The sequence below is a fragment of the Armigeres subalbatus genome, unplaced genomic scaffold (assembly GCF_024139115.2).
Source record: "Armigeres subalbatus isolate Guangzhou_Male unplaced genomic scaffold, GZ_Asu_2 Contig722, whole genome shotgun sequence".
Classification (NCBI taxonomy): domain Eukaryota; kingdom Metazoa; phylum Arthropoda; class Insecta; order Diptera; family Culicidae; genus Armigeres; species Armigeres subalbatus.
Genome location: NW_026943504.1, coordinates 25534 through 40000, shown reverse-complemented (window position 1 = coordinate 40000; position 14467 = coordinate 25534). Strand labels below are relative to the sequence as shown.

Genomic DNA, 14467 nt, shown 5'->3' with positions numbered 1-14467 from the left:
TCTCATAGAACTCATCCTTCACGTCATCATGCTTATCGTTCGTTGGGGCATATATGCTGATAAGGCTATAGTTGACGAATTTGCCCATCATTCTCAACACGCAAATGCGGCTGCTTATCGGCTTCCACCGGATAACACGCTTCATCTGCTTCCCGATCACCATGAAACCAACTCCTCGTTCTGCTCTGTCACCGCCGCTGTAGTAGATGTGGTACTTGAATGAAGTGTTCGCTATTGGATCCACCGCCCGGAATTCACGTTCTCCAGTACTGAATGCGGCGAGATATTGAATGCTGCGTGAATTCCAGGACGAGCAGGCCGTTTCAACTCTGGTGCTTGTATGAGAGCCGAGAACCGACGCATTACGGTTCAAGGTGCAGCTACCCCCGCAGGCAATAGTTCTGCCAAAGCGAAACGTGATGGAATATATTGCGCAAATCTTTGACCCACTCGGTCTTGTGGTCCTACAATTGTGGTAGTCAAATTATTCAGGCAGCACTGAAGCAGAATGGAGAGCCCCGTGGGTGGAATACAGCACTCCCAACCAAGTTACTGAAACCTGCGAAGAGTTCATGTTCAGCTACTGACGGCAATATCAAATGACGCGCCGTTATCCAGTCGACATTCCATCACTTGGTTGAAACTCTGTACTGCACGACTATCAACGCAACTATTCGAGTAGGTGGTTTTCGCCTTGAAGATTTCACCACCCGCTTATTTCTGGACGGACTCCACTACCGTTCTTCATTGGTTAAGATTCCCTCCAAGCCGTTGGAAGGCTTTCGTAACGAAACGAGTGTCACCAACCCAGCACTCGACCGATGTCAATCACTAGAAGCACGTATCCAGTCTCGACAACCCCGCTGACGATATTTCATGAGGACTCAGCGCTGTCGACATACTACAATGCAATGCAAGCACAGGTGGAAAGGCCTAATCTAGTTGTCACTGGATCCAGATCACTGGCCGAATCTCATTCCCATCGACGATAAAGCGGAGCCTATCACAGAAAAACGCAATGTGTCACACGTTACGATGAGTGCCACACAATCTGTTCGCTGGCTTCTCCAGTTTCTCCAAGCTTCGCCGCGTTACTATGTTCTGCTTACGATACCTGCAATCCCTACGAGAACGCGCAGTACTACGCCGAACGGACCCGGACAGCTACCACCAACTCAGTATTCGCATTGATATACTGTTTCTCCAGTCTCCACCGAAGAATTACAACGTACTGAACTTCATCTATGTCGGCTAGCCCAACAAAAATCGTTTACTGAAGAGATATCTCACCTGTCAAATAATGAACCAATCGCCAAATCATCTACCATGAAGTGGCAGAAGCCATTCATCAACGATGACCGCTTTATTCGCATCGGTGGCAGGCTACGGTCCGCTCCGATTAAGTTAAGTATACTATTGTACTCTAAGGGGCCCTCCTTAGCCGTGCGGTAAGACGCGCGGCTACAAAGCAAGACCATGCTGAGGGTGGCTGGGTTCGATTCCCGGTGCCGGTCTAGACAATTTTCGGATTGGAAATTGTCTCGACTTCCCTGGGCATAAAAGTATCATCGTGTTAGCCTCATGATATACGAATGCAAAAATGGTACCTTGGCTTCGAAACCTCGCAGTTAATAACTGTGGAAGTGCTTAATGAACACTAAGCTGCGAGGCGGCTCTATCCCAGTGTGGGGATGTAATGCCAATAAGAAGAAGAAGAAGAAGAACTATTGTACTCTCAACCAAACACCCACTGTCGATTCTGCTGGCTAGTTTCTTTCACTTGAAGCTACTACATGCAGGACCGCAACTCCTGGATTCTCAGAATTTGGATTCAGAAATTTGTTTAAATCCGTTTTCCACCATTGCCACACTTGCTTTCGTAGAAAGCCTACACTAGCCCAGTAGAGCACAGCAGATCTTCCAGCATCGCGAGTCACACCAACTCGCCCCTACTCCGTCTTTTTTTTTTTTACAAGGGAGAATGCATTTACACACTAACCCAGTACACGTGCATTGTAGTTGCCAAACTACCACACGGAAGTGTACTGGAGTGTCGAACTCGACCATACCGGTAATACCGACTAAACACCCTTGGCCTCCACCATCGTTTCCCCAGGAACTACCTCGCAGTACTACTTCTGGGGGACGGCAGTACTAAGCGTACTCACTCATTATCGCTCACACAGGCACTCGTCCCACGCGAGACTGACTTGGGTGCTCGCACACCATTCACTCCATTTGAGTCTTACTTGAATGCTCTCCCGGACGCTCCGCTGCCATGCCTCGAGGTATCAATAGCGGTAACTGCCTGGGCCTACAGATATTGCGCTACGACACTCTGCCTCAGCACGAGCAGATCAATCACACCACTGCCGAAGCAGACCATACGCTACCCTGCCGAAGCAGGACACTCCCCATGCACCACATGTGCACAACTGTAGGTGTGTGGGTACAACCCACTGCTACCCTGCCGCCGAAGCAGCTTCTCCAAAGACCATTCGCTCCATGTGACCCTTTTCGGGTGCTCACTCTAACACTCCACTGCAATGCCTCGAGGTGTCGATGGGATACCTCGACTCCTGCCTCAGCATGTGCAGTCCATACTCAGACTTCTGCTGCGCTTTGAGGTGACAATAGCGGCGGAGACACGCTATGACACTCCTGCCTCAGCACAACCAGATCACTCACTCCCTGCCGAAGCAGCTCACGCGCTACCCTACCGAAGTAGGTACACTCCACAACTTATTCTAACACTCCACTGCCATGCCTCGAGGTGTCGATAGCGGTATGTGGGGACTAATCAACGATACTACGCTACGACACTCTTACCTTAGCATGTGCAGTCCATACTCAGACTTCTGCTGCGCTTCGAGGTGGCCATAGCGGCGGCGACTCGCTATGACACTCCTGCCTCAGCACAAACAGATCACTCACTCCCTGCCGAAGCAGCTCACGCACTACCCTACCGAAGTAGGGACACTCCACATGCCAGTTGGCACTCCTCCCTGGGCTTGTGCTTTTGAAGCGGCACACAGTCGCTTTGATAGAGTCCGCTTACGGGCACTTGTGGTTTTTGGGAGGGATTTTAGCAGAGCCCACTGCTAAATCCCACCACGCCCTAGGCAGTTCTCCCTGACTCGCAGACAGCTGGGGAGGGGTCGTCAAGCCCTTGGACATCATGCTGTTCCTGCTGTCCCTGCTGCCCCCCCTACTCCGTCTGTGGAGTCGCGACTACCGTGGACTGTTTCTGCTGAAGGCAACCGTCCGCAATCGTGCTCCAACCAAGGCATACGTAGTGATTTTCGTTTGATTCGCCACGATAGCCGTCGACATCTAGTTTGTTAGGCAAGGGCATGGCCAGAGGGGGGCAGCGGGGCCGTCGCTCCCCTTAAATGGTGGAAAGATTGAACGGGTACTGAAATGAATTCCCTTAAACATGTGCACTTTCCGATCCAATCATATTCAGAAATAGGGGGCTGAAATTCCCAAAAACTTATTAGGGTATCCAGGATCCATAATATATGAAAGTTCAAAACAACACAAAACAACACAAACAATTTCTCCTTATCTAGAAACCCCCCACTAACTTTTTTTCAGGAAATTCATGAAGAAATTCCTTGAAGATTTCTTTACTTCTAGACATTTCTTCGGCTATTCTTCCAGAAAAATCTCCGGCATTTCCTTCAGGAATGCATTCGAGAGAAGGTTTTTTGGAGTTCCACCAGTTGTTCCTCCGGGAATTCATTCAGACTTTCTTTCAGGAATTCATTTAGGCTTTCTTTGGGAATTTATCTAAAAAATCCTCAAGAATTTCCAGAGAATTTCTCTGGGAGTTCCTCCGGGAGGTCCTTTAAGAATTCTTCCAGGAGTTCCTCCTAGAATTTCTACGGAAGTTCATTTGGGAGTTCATCCAGGAGTTCTTACGAGAGTTCCTCCGGAAATTCTTCCTGTAGTTCTTCAAGAAATTGCTCCAGAAGTTCCAGGAGGAACCGGAGGAACTGCCGGTGAAACTCCCGGAGGAATGCTCATAGAAACTGCCAGATCTCTCCAGCAGGAGCTCCGGTATGAGCTGCCGGAAAAGCTCCCGTAAGAACTCCCGGAGGAATTTTAGGAGGAACTAGAGGACCTCCCGAAGGAACTCTCTGCAAAACTGTTGTAAGAACTTCGGGAGGAATTTCCATCTAAATATCTGACGAAAGCCTAAATGATTTCTTAAAAAAAAATCTCTCGAAGGAATTCTCGGAACTACAGGAGGAATTTCTGAAGAAACTCCCGGGAAAATTTTCGAAGGAACCTCTGGAGGAGCTGCCAGTGAAACTACCAGAAGAATCTTTGAAAAAAAAAATCTAGAAGAACTAATCTTATAGACAAATCTTGTCTTGCTTTGTAGGGGTATGTAGATGGACCATCATCATCATCAGAGGACCTCCCGGAGAATTCCTTGGGTAGCTCCCAGAGAAATTCTCGGAGGAGCTTCTGGAAGAATTTATATATAAATTCCTCAAAAACTCTAAATGAATTGAGTTCCCGGAGGAAATTCTGAAGAAATTCCAGGAAGAATTTTCAGAGGAACTCCAGTATAAACTGCAGAAATCCTGAAGGAATTCTTGTAGGAACTGCCGATGGAGCTCTTGGAAGAATTCCTGGACGAGCTTCCGGAGGAATTTTCAAAGAAACTCCTTGAGGATCTCCCAGGGAAAATCTTGAAGTTTCCACTGGAATTCTTTCAGGCTTTCTTTGGGAATCTATCTAGGAATTCCTCCGAAAATTCCATTGCTTGTTGATTTCATTTTTGGTATAATTTCTGTTTAAATTTTCGGTGGAATTCCTGGAGAAATTCTTTGAAATTTTTACAAGAAATTATTCGAAACTTTCACGGAAAATTGAATGGAATTTACACAAGAAATTTGAAGATTTTTCGCGAAATTCTCAGGAATGTTTACTGGCAATTCTGCGGAATTTCCACAGAATATTCTTAGGAATTCCACGGTCCAATTTTTCAGACATTTTTATGAAGAACAGCACCAAAGAATTATCTGAAGAATTCCCTGCAGAACTGTAGTTCGTAGAGAATTTCTTGGAGTAAATAATGGTGGAATTTTCAAATCAATTTCCGGTGAAATTGATAGTGGAATTCCTGAAGACTTTGCTGGAGGCATTCCTAAAGAATCCCTGAAAGAATTCCTGATGGAATTGTTAAAGGAATTCCTGGAGAAAGCTTGCATATTGTTTTTACTGCCGATTTTATAATAAATATATAATTTCAGAAAGGGTTTGTTTCGAAATTTAGATGTATGGTTCTAGTTTTCTAAAACTTATGGATGAATGCACGATTTTTATAATAATTGTTATAGCCTATTTTATATTCTTCCTCAAAACTAAGCTCGTTAATAATGTTCTCCTAACTAAATATCTGATGAGCAATATATCATGCATTTTTAAATCCATTATTGTTTTAATCATTATATAGACATTTCTTCGGCTATTCTTCCAGAAAAATCTCCGGCATTTCTTTCAGGAATGCATTCGAGAGCAGTTGTCTTTGGAGTTCCACCAGTTGTTCCTCCGGCAATTCATTCAGGCTTTCTTTCAGGATTTTATTTAGGCTTTCTTTGGGAATTTATCTACAAATTCCTCAAGAAGTTCCAAGGAGATTTTTTCTGAGAGTTCCTCCGGGAGGTCCTTTAAGAATTCTCCCAGGAGTTCCTCCTAGAATTTCTACGGAAGTTCATTTGAGAGTTCATCCAGGAGTTCTTACGAGAGTTCCTCCGGAAATTCTTCCTGTAGTTCTTCAAGAAATTGCTCCAGAAGTTCCACCTGCAGTTCCTCAGAAAATTCCTCTGATAATTTCTTCGGGAATTCCTCCAGAAATTCCTCTGGAGTTCTTCCGGAAATTACTCCGGGAATTCCTTCTTAGAGATACAACCGGAGAAACTGCCGGTGAAACTTCCGGAAGAATGCTCATAGAAACTGCCTGTAGATCTCCAGCAAGAGCTCCGGTATGAGCTGCCGGAGAAGCTCCCGTAAGAACTCCCGGAGGAATTTTAGGAGGAACTCCTAGAAGAATTCCTAGAGGACCTCCCGAAGGAACTCTCGGCAATACTATCGTAAGAACTTCGGGAGGAATTTCCATCTAAATTTCTGACGAAAGCTCAAATGATTTCTTAAACAAAAAGAGCTGCTGGTGGAACTCCCGGAGAAACTCTAGAAGGAATTCCCGAAGGAACTTCAGGAGGAATTTCTGAAGAAACTCCCGGGAGAATTTTCAAAGGAACCTCTGGAGGAGCTGCCAGTGAAACTACCAGAAGAAATTTGGAAAAAATCTTGAAGTTTCCACTGGAATTCTTTCAGGATTTCTTTGGGAATCTATCTAAGAATTCCTCCGAAAATTCCATTGTTGATTCCATTTTTGGTATAATTTCTGTTTAAATTTTTAGTGGAATTCCTGGAGAAATTCTTTGAAATTATTACAAGAAATTATTCGAAACTTTCACGGAAAATTGAATGGAATTTACACAAGAAATTTGAAGATTTTTCGCGAAATTCTCAGGAATGTTTACTGGCAATTCTGCGGAATTTCCACGGAATATTCTTAGGAATTCCACGGTCCAATTTTTCAGACATTTTTATGAAGAACAGCACAAAAGAATTATCTGAAGAATTCCCTGCAGAACTTATTAAGAAGTTCGTGGAGGATATCTTGAAGTAAATAATGGTGGAATTTTCGGATCAATTCCCGGTGAAATTGATAGTGGAATTCCTGAAGACTTTGCAGACAACGCGAAAGTTTTATTGTGGACTTGAATGCGTCACGTTTATTGGCGTTGCGTTTTAGTAAAAAACGCTGATTTCAACGCCCAGCGAGACGCGACGCGCAACGCCGTATTGTGATCCAGTCTTTACTGCTGGTTGTAGATTTGGTTTCAAAGTTTTTGGAACTTAGAAGGAAAAAGTATCAAGCAATAATTTTCATGTGTTTTTATAAAACTACTATAAAACTACGACCTCAAAAAGTTGCCCCCCTCTAATCGAAATCCTGGCTACGCACATGTTGTTAGGGATTTCACTATAGCTGCTTTCCTGGCCTGGCAGCCCTTCGTCGTGTGGATGCTTGAAGAGGAAGAATCGCTGAGCTGCACTCGGGCAATACGACAACTTTCAAGGGTGCGTCTCACGCACTCAACCTCATCTACCGGATGCTGAAGGTGAACAACAACGATCGGTATCGGAATTTAAGTTGGCGTTTCTTATCGGGGCCATGATGTCGATTTTCGTGGGATTCCTGACAACCGTCTGGAAGCTTACGATGTGGGCTAGCATCTCCAGAATATCTGGGCACGCTGGTACCCGGTTTACCGTCAACAGCTGCAGCCGGGAGTACCGTTGATGTAGGCCGCATCGTCGTCGTGTAGGAGGACAACGTTCCTCCTACTAGATGGCCGCTTGGCCCATTTTGTGAAGCTGCAACCGTGCAAGGACGGGTTCGTCCAAGTCGTGACCCTACGCACTGCTCCAGGGAAGGACATTTTTCGTGTCATAGCTAAGGTCGCCCTACTGCAGTCACCGGATCCAAGCATTTAAAGCAGTATGGGAGAACTTGCCCGAAGCGCACTTGCGCTTAACGCAAGTAATTGTAGCTCCATTCCTTTCAAGCCAAGTCGTTTGATCTACCTGTTTTATTGGACCCCCTACGTGTTCCAAGGTGGCCGGAATGTTGAAGCCGGACCTGATAATGACCAAACAATATTATGTATAAAATATTTTCCATTCCACTACCCCATTTGTTGAACTATACTTCAATGGGTATTATTTTCATGCGAGAGCGCTGAGAAGAGCGCATATTGAAAATTATCACCGCCTGTGAAGTGTTGAGTAAGAAGGAGATACGGTCGATCTCGGTCTTTCCTTATTTCTACCCGCTTTGCAGCGTCGTGTGTGAAATACCACAAGTCCAAGATGCTGGATAGAGACTTTATCGTTTTCTAAGGTGACCAGACGTCCTGCGTTTCGCGTCCTGCTTTGGTACATTCTAGGGATCCTAGTCAAATCCTCAAGGACACGAGAACGAGGAAAGATGTTTAATTTGATACCTACTAAAAGAGCTGTAATAAGTGAAATGGAAGGTTTGAACGTGCTATCAAGGAATATTTTACTCAATCTGCAACAATAACAATGCTTTCAATGTGAAGAACTGAAATCATTTCAAATTTCAAAGAAATAATATATTTTCGAGATTTTTCGGCTATACAGTCTGATTTATTAGAACAAATTTTTAAATTTTGTCCAACGTTTCGGCATCGGGTTCGATGTCTTCTTCAGGGAAAAAAATGTTTGCTCTTTGTAACGGAACGCCTATCATACTTAACAAAAAGCGATTAATTTTTTTCACTTGGAAGAAGACATCGAACCCGATGACGAAACACTGGACAAAATTTAAAAATATGTTCTAATAAATCAGGCTGCATAGCCGAAAAATCTCGAAAATCAACACTACAGTCAACAACTAGAAATAATTAAAAAAAAAATATCAATGCTCCTTTGGCTCAGATTCTGACAGTTCTCAATGCTCGATTGGCTCAAGATCTCTGGATGTAGGATCCCTCAAATCAACAATTTCAACTCACATCGTGTTCGTATGTTGTTACTATTTCAGTAAAAACTTCACTTTAAGGTGAAGGTGGATTGAGTACCCAAAACAAAACTCTGGAAGTATTGGTAAAATAAAAACTCCATATACTGCAGTAGTATTGGTGTCGTATTCATGAAAACAAAGATTATTAGAAGGGTGTTTCAAAAAACGACCCCGTTTCACCACGCCCACCTGATTCCTCCGCGTGTGCTCCGCGTGTCTTCTTCGAAAATCCGAGCAGATTTGAACAAAAATTGGAAGAGTACAAGCAGTTGCAAGTTTCTATGAAACTAAACCTTTCATTACACTGACTAAACGGCCTCCCTCCTAGCGCCGGCGAAAGAGAACCCACATAGCTAAAATCCACATTTCTGAGTCTTCATTGAACGCACCTTAGGAAAAACCATTAATTACGCAACCCAAAAAATGCATTTTATACCCCGCTCTCTCCCCTGCGTTACTCTTTTTGTATGAAACATCTAGAAGTTCTGTATGGATCGTCAAACTTCAGCCCAACCACGCTTTTTCTCTAAACGATACATTATTGATGAATGTTCACATTACCAATCATTCATGACAAATTCGGGCTACTTTGTTGAATTACACGTTTCACCGATGCCTTCTGAGAAGTTTAATTATTGTACGTGGATTTCCCTATTGGACCCAACGTTCGAAATAGTCGCTCCTTGAACGATCGTTGAAATCGCCGTTTTCACCTTCACACCCATCTTCATAGTAAAATCTGTCAAAACTGGCAAGTCTGCCACGTGCTTTTTGCTGTTTCCCTCGGACTTCTCTTCCTTTTTCCGATGTTTTGACATCTGTTTTGTTTCAAGCTTATGGAAAAAATTATGATAAATCGTCTGTTAGTTTGCGGGGAATAATAAAAAACCTGATTAAGATGTAGGCATTTTAAGCAAATTTGAGTGCTCTGCCTAATTTCATAAAACGAATAATACGATCACTTTGAATGTTAGCTAAATGAATCATGTAACCAATACAAATAAGTTTAATTATCAGGAACTCGCACCGTTGTAAAAAGTTGAACAGATTAATTCACAATAGAGGTATGATAGTGTGATTGATCCAGGGGCAAGCAAATCCCAGAGGGGTTTATCAAATTTTAATGTTTTGACTCAAGCACATTTTTGAATAAAATAAATATAAGGATATAAATAAATAAAAATAAGGAATTAAAAAATTGTCCCGCGCTGGCACAAACTATATCTGGTCACATTATCGTTTTCGGTGTTTTAGAACAAAGGTTAGAGCTAATTCATTACTTCCCTCGAAGTGGGATCTCTGTTGCTTTTGTGCAGTGCATCATTCGGACCCTAGTTAAAGGATCGAAGAGCCAAGGTGGTCTAATCTTTAAGAATAAATGCTAATCTCCTGGATACAAAGGGCTTGTGGCGATCCAAGCCCCTGATCAGTACTCCCGCATGTGTTTATAACTCAGCATAGAAAGACCTTCGATAACCGGGTAGTTCGCGCTTGAACAGTACCGTTGAACATAATTCAGGAATCAAAACGTCGGCTCAAAGAGCACGTTCACCTCAATTTGGGAGAATTGTGTCATTGCTTTCATAGCCTTTTTCATCAAACACCTAAACGAAAAGGAAGGGAACAAAAAGGAAATGAATGTAGATTTAAGGAAAAGGGGAAGTTAAGGAAAGGGGTCCTTGAAGAGGGCATACAACGCACAAGAACTTAAATATCCTTACCACAACGAATTATAAACAACATAATACTCTGAAGGTTCAGGTTTCTGAAGTCAATTTCACAATTTCATTGTTGAATCGAAGTGACCTGCTAAAACCTTGACTTAGACAATGCAATTTTGTTTACACAGATTAGTTACATAGCTTGATACCTGCTTGATACTATCGGAAATGACTCTCGGATATACAATTTTGTTTGACGACATGGATCCAAACCATCTTAGAGCCGTTTGTGCTGAGTGGTAGCCAACACTGTGATACTTGAATAGTAGGCTCAGATCTAACAAAGTCATGTGATGCTCCAATGCCGTCTGACAATTCGTTTACAGCCATGGAAGAATGGCCAGGTACCAATATAAGCTGTAAAGTATTAACCGAATTAAGTTTGAGTTCGCCATGCGATTACTAATTTCAACATTGATAGCTGCTTGGTTATCTAAACAGAAGTATATTGCTTTGCCAATACCATGCTGCTGCAATGCGAATTGCACTCCACACATAATGGCAAATATTTCCGCTTAAAAGGAAGTGCAGTGTCTACCCAGTGAGTAAAACTGTTCCAATTTCAGCTCATGTGAATAGACGCCTGCATTTGCTCTACTTTCATCGAGGGAACCGCCAGTGTAACAAACAATGCTATCCAACATACTCCAGATGTTTAGATGTCCTCTCATCCCGCGAGGGGAATTGTGTTAAAATCTCCAATAAGCAGCACATAAAATATCATAAAGTTTGGGTGGTTGCCTATGTTAAGTAAACCAATATAAATACTACTTAAGTATTCCTTTGAGCCTCTCAAATTGATACTCTAGATGATGTGATGACCATAAACTTCACTGACGACAATAGGCAAGAATGTCGTAGTTGTAGAACACCCGTCTAGCGTACTGGAAGGTGTGCGTTAGATTCCCACCGGTATGCAATGGATATCGTTATCCATGAAGTAAAAATCCAATAGTAAATGACGACAATGGATAGCATAAAACTGTTACACTTTCCGGTTAAACATATTCAAGATTAGAAACCCAGATTGATCCACCTATTTGTGAAATGTCTTCCAGGCTCTTCAATACCTCTACGGACTACCTCATCGTTACCTTCGACTACAAAGTTATTCTCCCTAGTCGTATTTAAAGTTTCTTGAAAGCATTCCTCGCGATATAAACATTTGTGTTATTTGAATTTAACAAATATTGCACACACGCACAGACGCAAATTCGTTCTATGTTGACTAGCATAAATTTTTTTGACATCATAGACTTCGATAAAAATCGTATTTGTAGTGAACACAAAAATAAACTTAAGACATATATGCAGCTATACGCCGCTCGGCTCTCCAAGGAGCTACCATCATTTACACTTTGCTACCGTCGGAGAGAAGCACCACCCAAGTGATGAAAATAGCACAAAATCGACTTCTAAAGATTGATGAGTTTCCTCTGCACCAACCCATACTGTGATGGTCAAACAGATCGGAGATAACCCGCACCGGGTGTGTGCTCTATCCTGGCCCTATAAGTGAAATAAATATCCGGTTTTCTTTTCCATTTTTTTTTTTTTTTCGATAGTCCAAATGAGTATTCGGCTTGTCAGCCAAACATGTGCAATTTCAATTTCTAGCTATTCAATCAATTTCGAGCCTTTTATTTTTTCTCCATCGGCTACCCCGGGGTCAAATTCTATTTGGGTTGTTACCTATATATTGGAGATATTCGAGACTAGCTGTTGCATCCCTTGTGCTCATTAGTGGCCCAAATTGATACATCCTTGTTAACGAGTTATGCAATCAACGTGTAACTTTAAATTTATGATTTCAACGACTGTATCCGACAACATTGTATTCAATTGAGGTATATTGACAGTCCTGATTATTCTGAGAGAGTAAACATATATCACTACAGCTTCAGGTTGGATACATAATTTTGCACCATAAAAAGTTCATTGGGAAACGTTACCGGTCAAAATCATTTCCAGTACTTGTTTGTGCTGAGCCAATCAGAAGTTTGTTATTTGTCGTTTCGTTGTACGAGGAATTTGATTGTCAGATCCACATTATGAGTCTGATGCCAGGAAAGATGTAACTAGAAGTGGTTCTGGAAAGCACGATTCGGGAAAGGAATCGTCTTTCATTTTTACATCACGCTTGGTCATAAAAAATGATAAGGTGAGATAAAATATGTATCAGCAGTATAGCAAAATACAGTTGAGCCATAATACCGTAGACTTAAAAAGCAAATAAAAAAAGCATTTTTTACACAGATCGGATTGTTTAATTTTCAAATCATTTGAGCGCTCTATATTGATTTAACTATATAGACAAAAATCTGATCGCCTTTCAGTGATAATTAAAATAAGAATATTTCACAAGCCCCAAACATACCAGTGCTGATAAAGTGTCGATTTTATTCAACTCGAGTGACATAAATTAAAGCCTCTCTGGGAAGCACCATTCGGCCACGTGAATATTCAAACATGTAAATTAAAACTAGTTCTCGAAAACATATTTCCGAAAGGCAAAATTTGGCGTCCACTGGATACTGATGGTCGAATTCGGCTACCCATCCCATAGCTCGTTGTGCGGGAGGGATGAACATTCTTCTGTTTCAGGCTACACTATCGCGCCACCTCGTCCGAGACAGACAACACACGTGTGGAAAAAGCACAGCAGCAATTAAGTGTTTTTCATGTTTGATTCATTTCGTTTTTTTTTGCAGCACCACCACTCGACCCGCAGGGACGTACTTTCGCGAGCAACAGAGTGCCTCTCTAGAAGAGTAGCGCTGCTTGGCCGGGGTAGTTGGCATAAATGGTTCAATTTCGGAGTTGTGCTTAGCTAACGGGTAAATGTGGAAAATATTTTTTCTCTTGCTCTGAATTTGTGGCCATAAGTACGTAACGTATGTGTGCCTGTGGTGTGGCTGAGAATGGACATGGGAGGCAGCGCAGGTCTGTTGGTGGAATTTGAGCCACAGTTAGTCCGGGCGGGAAAGTGGGTTGAGAATTGAATTTGCATTCATTTCACAGTTTTCCCCGATAGGTTTTCTATGTTTTACGGTATGGAAGCGCTAACTCGGCTGTCCCATGAGGAAAGTCGACGGACGTGGAGAGATTGGAGGAACGAAACTTTTCAGACAGTGGCAAATATCATGAAATTATTCCAACAACGCGACAGCCGGAGGGTTAATTATGGGTAGAATGAAGTGAATTTAAGTGTGGCTTCATTCAATGGCTGTTCATTTGCTTTGGATAATTCTCAGTGATGATTACTGGGGGCATGCTAGATTTTTTTTTATTTCGTGCAAATTTGATCCACTGTTTCTAATAAGATTAGATTACATCAAACTGAGACTAAAAACACTTTCGAATAGTATTAAACTTTTTTAATATTGTAATATTAATTTTCTATTTATGGCAAACATTATACAAGTTTTCCACAGTTTCATCTAAAGCTTATTAATGGCATTGTCCTTTATATTTTTAAACGATTCATGATGAAAACCTTATGAACAAAAATCACCCCCACTTTATGATTTACGCCTCTCGTTAATTTGCAATTAAGACTAACTTGAATCCCTTTAATATTGCTTACGATTTCAGTATTTTCAACTTCTTGTCATTCTGAAGGACGCCACACAACACCTTATTCCAGGGTAGTGCTAAAATTATAGAATATTCAAAGCACTTGCCACAGACAGTCCAGCTTAAAATGTTCTGGAACATACAGATACGGAACACCAACAACAGTTATCGCATATCCAAATTGACACACATACGTTTATATGACAAATGCCTCTGCAGGTCTAATGGTAGGGTAATGTCTTCGGTTGTGGGCCACCTTGAATAATTGTTGACACTTGATAAATACGACAAATCTGAGCAATGTCAAACTTGTAGTTTGGCAGCATTTTTTTAATAGTCTTTATTAGCAAGACTTTCAGCCAAAGGCTGGCTCGTCTCAATTTGGTAGCATCCATAATCAGAGTCAATATCGAAATGTGTACATATGGTTTTTGCCATGAGCAAAAATTGGGCAAAATTTGTTGTCAAAAAATTTGTTTGTTTTTCTAAATTTTGTAGTTTTATCAAGCGATATGTACTTACGGAAAGCAGGATACAC

General features: G+C 42.1%; 1 protein-coding gene across 1 annotated transcript in view; it reads left to right on the top strand.

Moving 5' to 3' along the window:
* Window positions 1-13128, top strand: part of LOC134204582 (uncharacterized) — a 39160-nt gene extending 26032 nt beyond the window's left edge. Inside the window, exon 3 of the mRNA XM_062679388.1 lies at window positions 13065-13128. Coding sequence (XP_062535372.1) covers window positions 13065-13128 — 64 coding nt within the window. The remainder of the gene's footprint in view (window positions 1-13064) is intronic.
* The last annotated feature ends 1339 nt before the right edge of the window (window positions 13129-14467 follow it).